Raw genomic sequence first — 12398 nt, forward strand, 5'->3', positions numbered from 1 at the left:
GTGACTGGGATTACATGTTGAGCCACTCCACAATCTACACCCTCAAGTGTGGAAAGCAGTGGAGGGAGAGATAATGGATGTGTTGTTAGTCATCTTCCAAAATCCCATTGATTCCGGAACGTTTCTTGCAGATTGGACAGTAAGAAATGGAAGATAGAAAGGAAAAAGGATTGCAGACCAGTTGTCCCAGTGTCAGCGATAAGGAAAATGCTGGAATCTCTCATAAAAATGTCAACATGGATTTCAATAATAGACAACAGGTGTAGGAGTAGGCCATTCGGCCCTTGGGGCCAGCACCGCCATTCATCATGATCATGGCTGATCATCCACAATCAGTATCCTGTTCCTGCCTTTTCCCCATAACCCTTGATTCCACTATCTCTAAGAGTTCTATCCATCTCTTTCTTGAAAGTATCCAGAGACTTGGCCTCCACAGCCCTCTGGGGCAGAGCCTTCCACACACCCACCACTCTCTGGGTGAAGGAGTTTCTCCTCAGCTCTGTTCTAAATGGCCTACCCCTTATTTTTAAACCGTGTCCTCTGGACTCACCCATCAGCAGAAACATGCTTCCTGCCTCCAAAGTGTCCAATCTGTTAATAATCTTATACGTCTCAATCAGATCCCCTCTCATCCTTCTAAAAGAGAAATCATGTTTGACAAACCTATTAGAGCGTTTTGAGAATGTAACTTGTCGACTAGATAAACAGGGATGTGGGTTTTCAGAAAGGTCCCTCACAGAAAGTTAGCCATCAAAAGGAGAGCAGAGGGACAGGGAGATAGACACTGACAGCAGGTATGTGGATCGGTAATAATCAATGGGAATAAGCAACTTATTTTCAGGTTGGCAAGCTGGCTACCTATCACAAGAATTAACTACTCACAATCGATTTGGACATGAGGATCAAAGGTCAAGTTTGCAGGTGGCACCAAATTGGTCAGAATGAGTCGTGAGGGAAGATGCAGCGAGGTTTCAAGGTGATTCAGACAGACCAGGTGAGTGAGTAAGAGTATGGCAGAGGGAATATAACGTGGATGAGTGTCAGGTTAGGAACTTTCGTGGAGAAGGGAAGATAACGCAGAGTATTTCTTAACTGGTGAGAGATTATGATGGATGGAGGCAATGGCCGAGTGGTATTATCACTGGACTGTTAATCCAGAGAAAGCTCTGGGGACCCAGGATCGAATCCCACGACAGCAGATATTCCATAAATGTCTGGAATTGTGAGTGTAATGATGACCATGAATCATCTGGGTCACTAATGTCCTTCCCTGGTCTGGCCTACATGTGACTCCAGACACACAGCAATGTGTTTGACTTTTAAATGCTCTTTGGGCAATAAATGCTGTGTAGTCAGCAATGCCCTGCTCCCCTGAACAAATAAAAACCAATTGGAAACTGTTGAGGTACCAAAGGACCAGGGTGCTCTTGTTCATGAGTCATTGAAGGTTGGTATTGAGGTCACAAAGGCACACAATACTTTGGCCATTATTGTAGGGGAGTCAACATGTCTTTCTGCAGTTGTACGGGGCTTTGGTAAGACTGCACCAGGGGTATTGTGTGCAATTTAATGTCCCTTATCAAAGGAAGGATAAACTTACCATGGAGAGAGGGCATTGGGCATTCACCAGACTGAATTCTGGGATGGAGGAATCATCCTCTGAGGAAAGATTGAAGAAGATGGACCCTGTCTTCCCTGAGGTTTTGATGAATGAGGTGATCTCATTTAAGCTCACCACATTCTTACAGGAAGGTTCACCCTTGGATTTGGCGGGAAGAGAGGGAATGTTCTAGAAGCAGCCTCAGAATGCACAGACCCATGCTCTGGTGTAGGCCAGTCTGCTGTGAGATGAGGAGGAACCTCTTCATTCAGGCAGTGTACAACCTCTGAAATCCTCTGGCCCTGCAAGCCATTGGTATGTTCAGGATGTTGAGAGATTGATAGACTTCTGGATAATAACAATCTCGGGGCCTATGGGGATAGCGCAGGGAAATGATGTTGATGGTGACCAAGATCTAACTTGATGATCTCTAACTAACAGGCACAAGTGACTAAATGGACTCCTTCCACTCCAATTTCTGAAGTTTTTATGTTCCAAACTGGAGTTGGTGAGGGGGAACCCCTCGACAGTTTGGTTACTTAGAGTCATAGAGTCATAGAGGTGTACAGCACGGAAACAGACCCTTCAGTACAACCCGTCCATGCCGACCAGATATCCTAACCCAATCTAGTCCCACTTGCCAGCACCCGGCCCATATCCCTCCAAACCCTTCCTATTCATATACCCATCCAAATGCCTCTTAAATGTTGCAATTGTACCAGCCTTCACCACATCCTCTGGCAGCTCATTCCATACACATACCACCCTCTGCATGAAAAAGTTGCCCCTTAGGCGTCTTTTATATCTTTCCCCTCTCACCCTAAACCTATGTCCTCTAGTTCTGGACTCCCCAACCCCAGGGAAAAGACTTTGCCTATTTATCCTATCCATGCCCCTAATAATTTTGTAAACCTCTATAAGGTCACCCCTCAGCCTCCGACGCTCCAGGGAAAACAGCCCCAGCCTGTTCAGCCTCTCCCTGTAGCTCAGATCCTCCAACCCTGGCAACATCCTTGTAAATCTTTTCAGAACCCTTTCAAGTTTCACAACATCTTTCCGATAGGAAGGAGACCAGAATTGCATGCAATATTCCAACAGCGGCCTAACCAATGTCCTGTACAGCCACAACATGACCCCCCAACTCCTGTACTCAATACTCTGACCAATAAAGGAAAGCATACCAAACGCCTTCTTCACTATCCTATCGACCTGTGCCTCCACTTTCAAGGAGCTATGAACCTGCACCCCAAGGTCTCTTTGTTCAGCAACACTCCCTAGGACCTTACCATTAAGTGTATAAGTCCTGCTAAGATTTGCTTTCCCAAAATGCAGCACCTCGTATTTATCTGAATTAAACTCCATCTGCCACTTCTCAGCCCATTGGCCCATCTGGTCAAGATCCTGTTGTAATCTGAGGTAACCCTCTTCACTGTCTACTACACCTCCAATTTTGGTGTCATCTGCAAACTTACTAACTGTACCTCTTGTGCTCACATCCAAATCATTTATGTAAATGACAAAACGTAGAGGACCCAGCACCGATCCTTGTGGCACTCCACTGGTCACAGGCCTCCAGTCTGAAAAACAACCCTCCACCACCACCCTCTGTCTTCTACCTTTGAGCCATTTCTGTATCCAAATGGCTAGTTCTCCCTGTATTCCGTGAGTTCTAACCTTGCTAATCAGTCTCCCATGGGGAACCTTGTCGAACGCCTTATTGAAGTCCATAAAGATCACATCTACTGCTCTGCCCTCATCAATCTTCTTAGTTACTTCTTCAAAAAACCCAATCAAGTTTGTGAGACATGATTTCCCACGCACAAAGCCATGTTGACTATCCCTAATCAGTCCTTTCCTTTCCAAATACATGTACATCCTGTCCCTCAGGATTCCCTCCAACAACTTGCCCACCACCGAGGTCAGGCTCACTGGTCTATAGTTCCCTGGCTTGTCTTTACCACCCTTCTTAAACAGTGGAACCACGTTTGCCAACCTCCAGTCTTCCAGCACCTCATCTGTGACTATCGATGATACAAATATCTCAGCAAGAGGCCCAGCAATCACTTCTCTAGCTTCCCACAGAGTTCACGAGTACACCTGATCAGGTCCTGGGGATTTATCCACCTTTAACCGTTTCAAGATATCCAGCACTTCCTCCTCTGTAATATGGACACTTTGCAAGATGTCATCATCTATTTCCCTACATTCTATATCTTCCGTATCCTTTTCCACAGTAAATACTGATGCAAAATATTCATTTAGTATCTCCCCCATTTTCTGCGGCTCCACACAAAGGCCGCCTTGCTGATCTTTGAGGGGCCCTATTCTCTCCCTGGTTACCCTTTTGTCCTTATTATACTTGGGAACCACAAGATGGATTTGGACGATATATAGACAGTGCGGTGTCCCATGCAGTTGCCTGCCTTTGTATATGGGTGTATGAGCCCATGAAAAGATCAGCCATGATCTTATTGAATGGTGAAGCAGGCTCGATGGGCCGGATGGCCTACTCCTGCTCCTGGTTCTAATGTTCTTATGCGGGAACCCCTGGAATAAGCCAAGCCAACGTACCCAGAGTACGATGGGGGTCCAGACTGGCATTGTTTACAAAGTGCTTGGGTCTTAATGTTGGATGATGACACGATCGGGGGTCAATTTTGCACCTAATCCCCAGCCCCATCCCCAATATGTCCACCTCTGTCCCATCTCTGTGGTGGGTTTGTGAAAATGGCCGAATTTTACTTGTCATCTTTTCCCACCCTTGAGGAGATGGCTGGGAGCCCCCATGTTGTTGAACGTGTGGTGAGGGTGCTGTTCGGGGGTGGGGGGGGGGGGGGGGTGATCTTCTAAGGCTTTGTCCCAGAGATGATGAAAGGAACACTGATATCTTTCGAGAGACGGGTGAGAGGTTGAGAGGGAATCAGAGAAGGAGGGAAACTGCTCATTGGGCTGTCCCGGTTCTGCCTTGAGGCCTCACAGTCAAGGCCTTGTCTGGAGAGCTTGGTGTCACATCGAGTAGGGTTTGACTAACAATCCTCGCACAGAGAGAGAGAAAGACGGAGAGGGAGAGGGCAAAGGGATGAAGGAGAAATGGGGACAGGGATCATAGATAATGGTGAGGGTGCATGCTGATTATTACAGTACAGGAACATCAGGAGATCCTGGCCCTCTTAGGAGTAAAGATGTCGATAGATTTGAGGATTGTCTCAGTTCTCTACAAGGATTGGCGCTGTAGCCAAGATTAATTGAGTAATTAATCAATCTCATTAATCTTTCAAAGGGAGTGCATTACTTTTGGCACAGGATAGTCCTGCAGAACACGCAGTGTTGACTCTGAAGAAATGAGTTCTGGTGAGGGAGGTCTTTCAGACAGGAATCCGTTTAATCCTGAAGATTGGACTCGGGATCAGGAGGAGAACATTCAAATTCACCAACCCTTTCCACTGTCCCGTTCCATCAGAGCTCACCTGTCCCAGAACTCCATTTATTCATGTCCAGAATTCTGCCATCCCCTTCCCAAAACAATCAAGCTCAACTGGGAGCCTTCCAACATGCCCCGAATCTCAACAGATTGTTTGCTTTTCTTGATGGAGGCTGGAAAGGAGAGGCTTCCAGATGTCAACACCACTCCCTGTGAACAGTGCAGCACTCCCTCAGCACTGACCCTCTGACAGTGTGGCGCTCCCTCAGTACTGACCCTCTGACAGTGCAGCACTCCCTCAGCACTGACCCTCTGACAGTGTGGCGCTCCCTCAGTACTGACCCTCTGACAGTGCGGCACTCCCTCAGCACTGACCCTCTGACAGTGCGGCACTCCCTCAGCACTGACCCTCAGACAGTGCGGCACTCCCTCAGCACTGACCCTCTGACAGTGCAGCACTCCCTCGCATCACTCTGAACACCCAGAACACTTTCAGCTCCGAACCCGGAAACCGCATTCATCACAGAAACACTTCAATAAGCAGCGCACCCTCAGCACTGACCCTCCGACAGTGTGGCACTCCCTCAGCACTGACCCTCCAACGGTGCGGCACTCCCTCAGCACTGACCATCCGACGGTGCGGCACTCCCTCAGCACTGACCCTCCGATGGTGCGGCACTCCCTCAGCACTGACCATCCGACAGTACGGCACTCCCTCAGCACTGACCCTCAGACAGTACGGCACTCCCTCAGCACTGACCCTCTGACAGTGCGGCACTCCCTCAGCACTGACCCTCTGACAGTGCGGCACTCCCTCAGCACTGATCCTCCAACAGTGCGGAACTCCCTCAGTACTAACCCTCTGACAGTGTGCCACTCTCAGTACTGACCCTCTGACAGTGCGTCACTCCCTCAGCACTGACCCTCAGACATTGCGGCACACCCTCAGCACTGACCCTCAGACATTGCGGCACACCCTCAGCACTGACCCTCTGACAGTGCGGTACTCCCTCAGCACTGACCCTCTGACAGTGCGGCACTTCCTCAGCACTGACCATCCGACAGTGCGACTCTCCCTCAGTACTGATCCTCTGACAGTGCGTACTCCCTCAGCACTGACCCTCTGACAGTGTGGCACTCCCTCAGCGCTGACCCTCCAACAATGTGGCACTCCCTCAGCACTGACCCTCTGACAGTGTGGCACTCCCTCAGTACTGACCCTCTGACAGTGCGGCACTCCCTCAGCACTGACCCTCTGTCAGTGTGGCACTCACTCAGCGCTGACCCTCCGACAATGTGGCACTCCGTCAGCACTGACCCTCTGACAGTGCGGCACTCCCTCAGCACTGACCCTCTGACAGTGCGGCACTCCCTCAGCACTGACCCTCTGACAGTGTGGCACTCCCTCAGTACTGACCCTGTGACAGTGTAGCACTCCCTCAGCACTGACCCTTCAACTGTGTGGCACTCCCTCAGTACTGACCCTACGACAGTGCGGCACTCCCTCAGTACTGACTCTCCAAAAGAGCAGCACTCCCTCAGCACTGACCCTATGACAGTTCAGCACTCCCTCAGCAATGACCATCTGACAGTACGGCACTTCCTTAGCACTGACCCTCTGACAGTGTGGCACTCCCTCAGCACTGACCCTCCGACAGTGCGGCACTCCCTCAGCACTGACCCCCTGACAATGTGGCACTCCCTCAGCACTGACCCTGTGACAGTTCAGCACTCCCTCAGCAGTGACCATCTGACAGTGCGGCACTCCCTCAGCACTGACCGTCTGACAGTGTGGCACTCCCTCAGCACTGACCCTCTGACAGTGCGGCACTCTCTCAGCACTGACCCTCTGACAGTGTGGCACTCCCTCAGCACTGACCCTCAGCACTGACCCTCCGACAGTGCGGCACTCCCTCAGCACTGACCCTCAGACAGTACGGCACTCCCTCAGCACTGACCCTCAGCAGTGACCATCTGACAGTGCGGCACTCCCTCAGCACTGACCGTCTGACAGTGTGGCACTCCCTCAGCACTGACCCTCTGACAGTGCGGCACTCCCTCAGCACTGACCCTCTGACAGTGCAGCACTCCCTCAGCACTGACCCTCCAACAGTGCGGAACTCCCTCAGTACGGACCCTCTGACAGTGCGGCACTCCCTCAGCACTGACCCTCTGACAGTGTGGCACTCCCTCAGTACTGACCCTGTGACTGTGTGGCACTCCCTCAGCACTGACCATTCAACTCCCTCAGTACTGACCCTCCAACAGTGCGGCACTCCCTCAGTACTGACCCTCCGACAGTGCGGCACTCCCTCAGCACTGACCCTCTGACAGTGCAGCACTCACCCTCTGCCAGTGTAGCACTCCCTCAGTACTGACCCTCCGACTGTGCGGCACTCCCTCAGCACTGACCCTCTGACAGTGTGGCACTCCCTCATATGTGGCATGGTTTACATCCATAATCGAGTGAGTTACAGACTGGAATTATTAGATTACGTAGATTAGATTACTTTCAGTGTGGAAACAGGCCCTTCGGCCCAACAAGTCCACACCGACCCACCGAAGCGTAACCCACCCATTCCCATACATTTACCCCTTCACCTAACACTACGGGCAATTTAGCATGGCCAATTCACCTGACATGCACATCTTTTGACTGTGGGAGGAAACCGGAGCACCCGGAGGAAACCCACGCAGACACGGGAAGAATGTGCAAACTCCACACAGTCAGTCGCCTGAGGCGGGAATTGAACCCGGGTCTCTGGCGCTGTGAGGCAGCAGTGCTAACCACTGTGCCACCCACTAATGTAATCAAGGGGTTCAGAGTGGTTTATATATGGAATAACAGATACCTGGGAGTGAGTTACAGACTGGAATCTAATTGAGTAGTTTTAGATGGTTTATATATCGAATAACAGAATTGTTTATCACTGTTGTCATGTCGAAAACACAACAGCTGATTTATGTGCAGCAAGCTCCCACAGTCAGCAATGTGACAATGAGTGAATCATCTAATGTTAGTGATGTTGGAGGAAGGAGGGAGGGCTTAAACATTCGCCTGAGATTGATGTTCAGGAATGCCTGTGTGACTCACTGGGCACTAGGACCCAGGAACTGGAAGCAGTGCCACTCAGAGGAACATATTTATAGTGGGCTGGTTGGAGCTGCCGAGTTGTCAGATCTACGGCAGGCAGGGAGGTGAGCAGGGCGAGAGCGAGAGGGATAAGAACACAGGAGGTGAGGAAGATTTGAGGCAGACGCCATGGCCTTTAGCACCACCAGCACCAGCTCCTACAGGAGAACTTTCGGGGGTAGTGTCCTGGGCTCTCCCCATCTCTCCAGGGCTTCCTACGCCAGTGGGAGACTGGGCGGAGGGGCATCTAACCTCTCCTCCAGCGTTCACATTTCCAAACCCACCGTGCTGCCCTCTTACTCCAGCTACCGGCTCAAGGCGCCGTCCCGGGGCTACGAGGTGGTGGACTTCAGTCTGGCCGATGCCCTGAACCAGGAGTTTGTCCAGACGCGCACCAACGAGAAGGCCGAGATGCAGCACCTGAACGACCGCTTTGCCAGCTACATCGAGAAGGTGCGCTTCCTGGAGCAGCAAAACAAGGTGCTGGTGGGCGAGGTGAACAGGCTGAAGGGCCAGGAACCCGGCAGGATCAACGATCTCTACGAGCAGGAGATGAGGGAGCTCCGGCGCCAGATAGACGCACTGACCAATGAGAAGGTCCGAGTGGAGGTGGAGAGGGACAACCTGGCTGATGACCTGCAGAAGCTCAAACAGAGGTAGGACAGTGAAGTTATGGGGCAGGTAGGACTTGAACCCAGTCCAGAGGTAGGGACGCTCCCACCACACTGCGGGAACGCACCCCCCCCCATCCCCCTTGAGTAGCTGCTCCCGGCTTTATTCATAGCCAGGCACCTCACCTTTTGCCCTAAATCCATTTTCCAGCCACATCGCGTGCCAATTGCCCCTTCTCCGTACCCCATGTGACAGCACAGTGGCAGGCACTCCGAGTTTGAAGATTGTTAGCTTAACACCAGAAAGGGGAGTGTCCTCTCCAGGCTGGCACTGTCAGAGCTGTACCCATCAGAGGCTGTTGCTATTCCACCCAGGCTACCCTCTCAGATAGACACAGAAATGAGCATGGATGGTCATGGCTTTGAAGAGAGCTCTCTCTCTCTCTCTCCATTGTCCAGGGCAATGTTTACCCCTCAGTCGGAAGCACAAAAACAGACCGTTTGGTTATTGTCTCACCGTCATTTTGCAATTTGTGGGATCTTGCTGTGCACAAATTGCCTGCTGTCTTTCCTACTTTACAGCAGTGGCTACACTTCAGGGGCTGTCCTCACCTTAAGAGTCATTTGAGAAGTTTCACCAGTGAGATGAGAAGATGTGAGCAACATTAATTCCCCATCCCTAATTGCCCTCCAACAGATTACCACTACCTTCTCAAGGGTAATTAAGGTTAGGAAATAAATACTGAGCGAGCCAGCAGTGTCCACATCCTGTAGAATGGTTTTGAGGGGAGCTGTCTTCTTGTATTGCTGTAGTCCTGGGAGTGTGGGTAGACTCACAATGCCATCAGGGAGGGAACCCTGAGGGAATTCAGTGACACTGAAGGGACGGCAATAGATTTCCAAGTCAGGATGGTGAGCGGCTTGGAGGGGAACTCGCAGGGGGGTGGGGTTCTCATGTATCTGCTGCCCTTGTCCTTCAAGGGGGTAGAGGTCATGGGTGTGGAAAGTGCTGTCTGAGGAGCCTTGATGCGTCGCTGCTGTGTCTCTGATCGATGGTAGACACTGCTGTTACTGTGCACTGGATGGGAGTTCCGTTAAAATACAGGCGTTACTGTAATTGTGCTGACTCCTGTATATTGAGGCTTTGATGAGCCACAGTGTCTTTACACTATTGATCGATGAGTTTTTACGATATTTCATCACAACTAACCCTGAGCCGTTGGGGTCTGACTGTGTCAGGTCACGAGCTGAGACTGCACCTGAAAATGCATCATTAATTTCTCCAGGAGCACCCACCGATTCCGTCGGGGAATGGGAATCAGTCACTCAGACCGGGTTTGAAATGCATGACATGATCCACATGGTGGGAGGGAAACACGTCCATATTTATTGGAAAATGTCTGGCCCTTGATATGGAGAATGGACATAACTGAAGCCTCAGTTCCCAGTGAGCTGCTCGGGGTTAGCGTGAGAGTCCAGTCTGTGAGGACTATGAACCATTAGGAACAGGGACTCTGATTCCGAGTGCGGGGGGAGGGGGGGAAAGGAAAAGTGGGAATGAATTTCTTTGGGCTGGGAAAAAGGATGGGAAAGTACTGGGGTCACCGAATGGCAAGAGAGAGAGAGAGAAAGAGAGAGATTGGGTGAAAGAGAGCGAGAAACTGGGCTAGTGAGAGAGAGAGAGAGCGGGAGAGACTGGGCTAGTGAGAGAGAGAGAGACTGGGCTAGTGAGAGAGAGAGAGAGAGGGGGAGAGACTGAGCTAGTGAGAGAGAGAGAGAGGGGGAGAGACTGGGCTAGTGAGAGAGAGAGAGACTGGGCTAGTGAGAGAGAGAGAGAGAGGGGGAGAGACTGAGCTAGTGAGAGAGAGAGACTGGGCTAGTGAGAGAGAGAGAGAGAGGGGGAGAGACTGAGCTAGTGAGAGAGAGAGAGACTGGGCTAGTGAGAGAGAGAGAGAGAGGGGGAGAGACTGAGCTAGTGAGAGAGAGAGAGAGCGGGAGAGACTGGGCTAGTGAGAGAGAGAGAGACTGGGCTAGTGAGAGAGAGAGAGAGAGGGGGAGAGACTGAGCTAGTGAGAGAGAGAGAGACTGGGCTAGTGAGAGAGAGAGAGAGAGGGGGAGAGACTGAGCTAGTGAGAGAGAGAGAGACTGGGCTAGTGAGAGAGAGAGAGAGAGGGGGAGAGACTGAGCTAGTGAGAGAGAGAGAGACTGGGCTAGTGAGAGAGAGAGAGAGGGGGGAGAGACTGAGCTAGTGAGAGAGAGAGAGACTGGGCTAGTGAGACAGAGAGAGAGGGGGAGAGACTGGGCTAGTGAGAGAGAGGGGGAGAGACTGGGCTAGTGAGAGAGAGAGAGGGGGAGAGACTGGGCTAGTGAGAGAGAGAGAGAGGGGGAGAGACTGGGCTAGTGAGAGAGAGAGAGAGACTGGGCTAGTGAGAGAGAGAGAGACTGGGCTAGTGAGAGAGAGAGAGAGAGGGGGAGAGACTGGGCTAGTGAGAGAGAGAGAGGGAGAGACTGGGCTACTGAGAGAGAGAGAGGGGGAGAGACTGGGCTAGTGAGAGAGAGAGAGACTGGGCTAGTGAGAGAGAGAGAGAGAGGGGGAGAGACTGGGCTAGTGAGAGAGAGAGAGGGAGAGACTGGGCTAGTGAGAGAGAGAGAGAGGGAGAGACTGGGATAGTGAGAGAGAGAGAGAGGGAGAGACTGGGATAGTGAGAGAGAGAGAGGGAGAGACTGGGCTAGTGAGAGAGAGAGAGGGGGAGAGACTGGGCTAGTGAGAGAGAGAGAGAGGGAGAGACTGGGATAGTGAGAGAGAGAGAGGGAGAGACTGGGCTAGTGAGAGAGAGAGAGGGAGAGACTGGGATAGTGAGAGAGAGAGAGGGAGAGACTGGGCTAGTGAGAGAGAGAGAGAGGGAGAGACTGGGATAGTGAGAGAGAGAGAGGGAGAGACTGGGCTAGTGAGAGAGAGAGAGAGAGGGAGAGACTGGGCTAGTGAGAGAGAGAGAGAGACTGGGCTAGTGAGAGAGAGAGAGAGAGGGGGAGAGACTGGGCTAGTGAGAGAGGGAGAGACTGGGCTAGTGAGAGAGAGAGAGGGGGAGAGACTGGGCTAGTGAGAGAGGGAGAGAGACTGGGCTAGTGAGAGAGAGAGAGAGAGACTGGGCTAGTGAGAGAGAGAGAGAGAGGGGGAGAGACTGGGCTAGTGAGAGAGAGAGAGAGGGAGAGACTGGGCTAGTGAGAGAGAGAGAGAGGGGGAGAGACTGGGCTAGTGAGAGAGAGAGAGAGAGAGAGACTGGGCTAGTGAGAGAGAGAGGGGGGGAGAGACTGGGCTAGTGAGAGAGAGAGAGACTGGGCTAGTGAGAGAGAGAGAGACTGGGCTAGTGAGAGAGGGAGAGACTGGGCTAGTGAGAGAGAGAGAGGGAGAGACTGGGCTAGTGAGAGAGAGAGAGAGACTGGGCTAGTGAGAGAGAGAGAGAGGGGGAGAGACTGGGCTAGTGAGAGAGAGAGAGACTGGGCTAGGGTGAGAGAGAGAGGGGGAGAGACTGGGCTAGTGAGAGAGGGAGAGAGACTGGGCTAGTGAGAGAGAGAGAGAGGGAGAGACTGGGCTAGTGAGAGAGAGAGGGGGAGAGACTGGGCTAGTGAGAG

General features: G+C 51.8%; 1 protein-coding gene across 1 annotated transcript in view; it reads left to right on the forward strand.

Annotated features, from left to right (window-relative positions):
- The first annotated feature begins 8228 nt into the window (after window positions 1–8228).
- The window catches only part of desmb (desmin b), a 61172-nt gene continuing 57002 nt past the window's right edge, over window positions 8229–12398 (forward strand). Inside the window, exon 1 of the mRNA XM_087989362.1 lies at window positions 8229–8810. Within this exon, the coding sequence (XP_087845488.1) occupies window positions 8284–8810 (527 nt within the window). The 5' untranslated portion in view covers window positions 8229–8283. The remainder of the gene's footprint in view (window positions 8811–12398) is intronic.

The sequence above is a fragment of the Chiloscyllium plagiosum genome, unplaced genomic scaffold, assembly GCF_037043375.1.
Source record: "Chiloscyllium plagiosum isolate Xiang-an unplaced genomic scaffold, Cpla_swu_hap1 HiC_scaffold_7, whole genome shotgun sequence".
NCBI lineage: Eukaryota > Metazoa > Chordata > Chondrichthyes > Orectolobiformes > Hemiscylliidae > Chiloscyllium > Chiloscyllium plagiosum.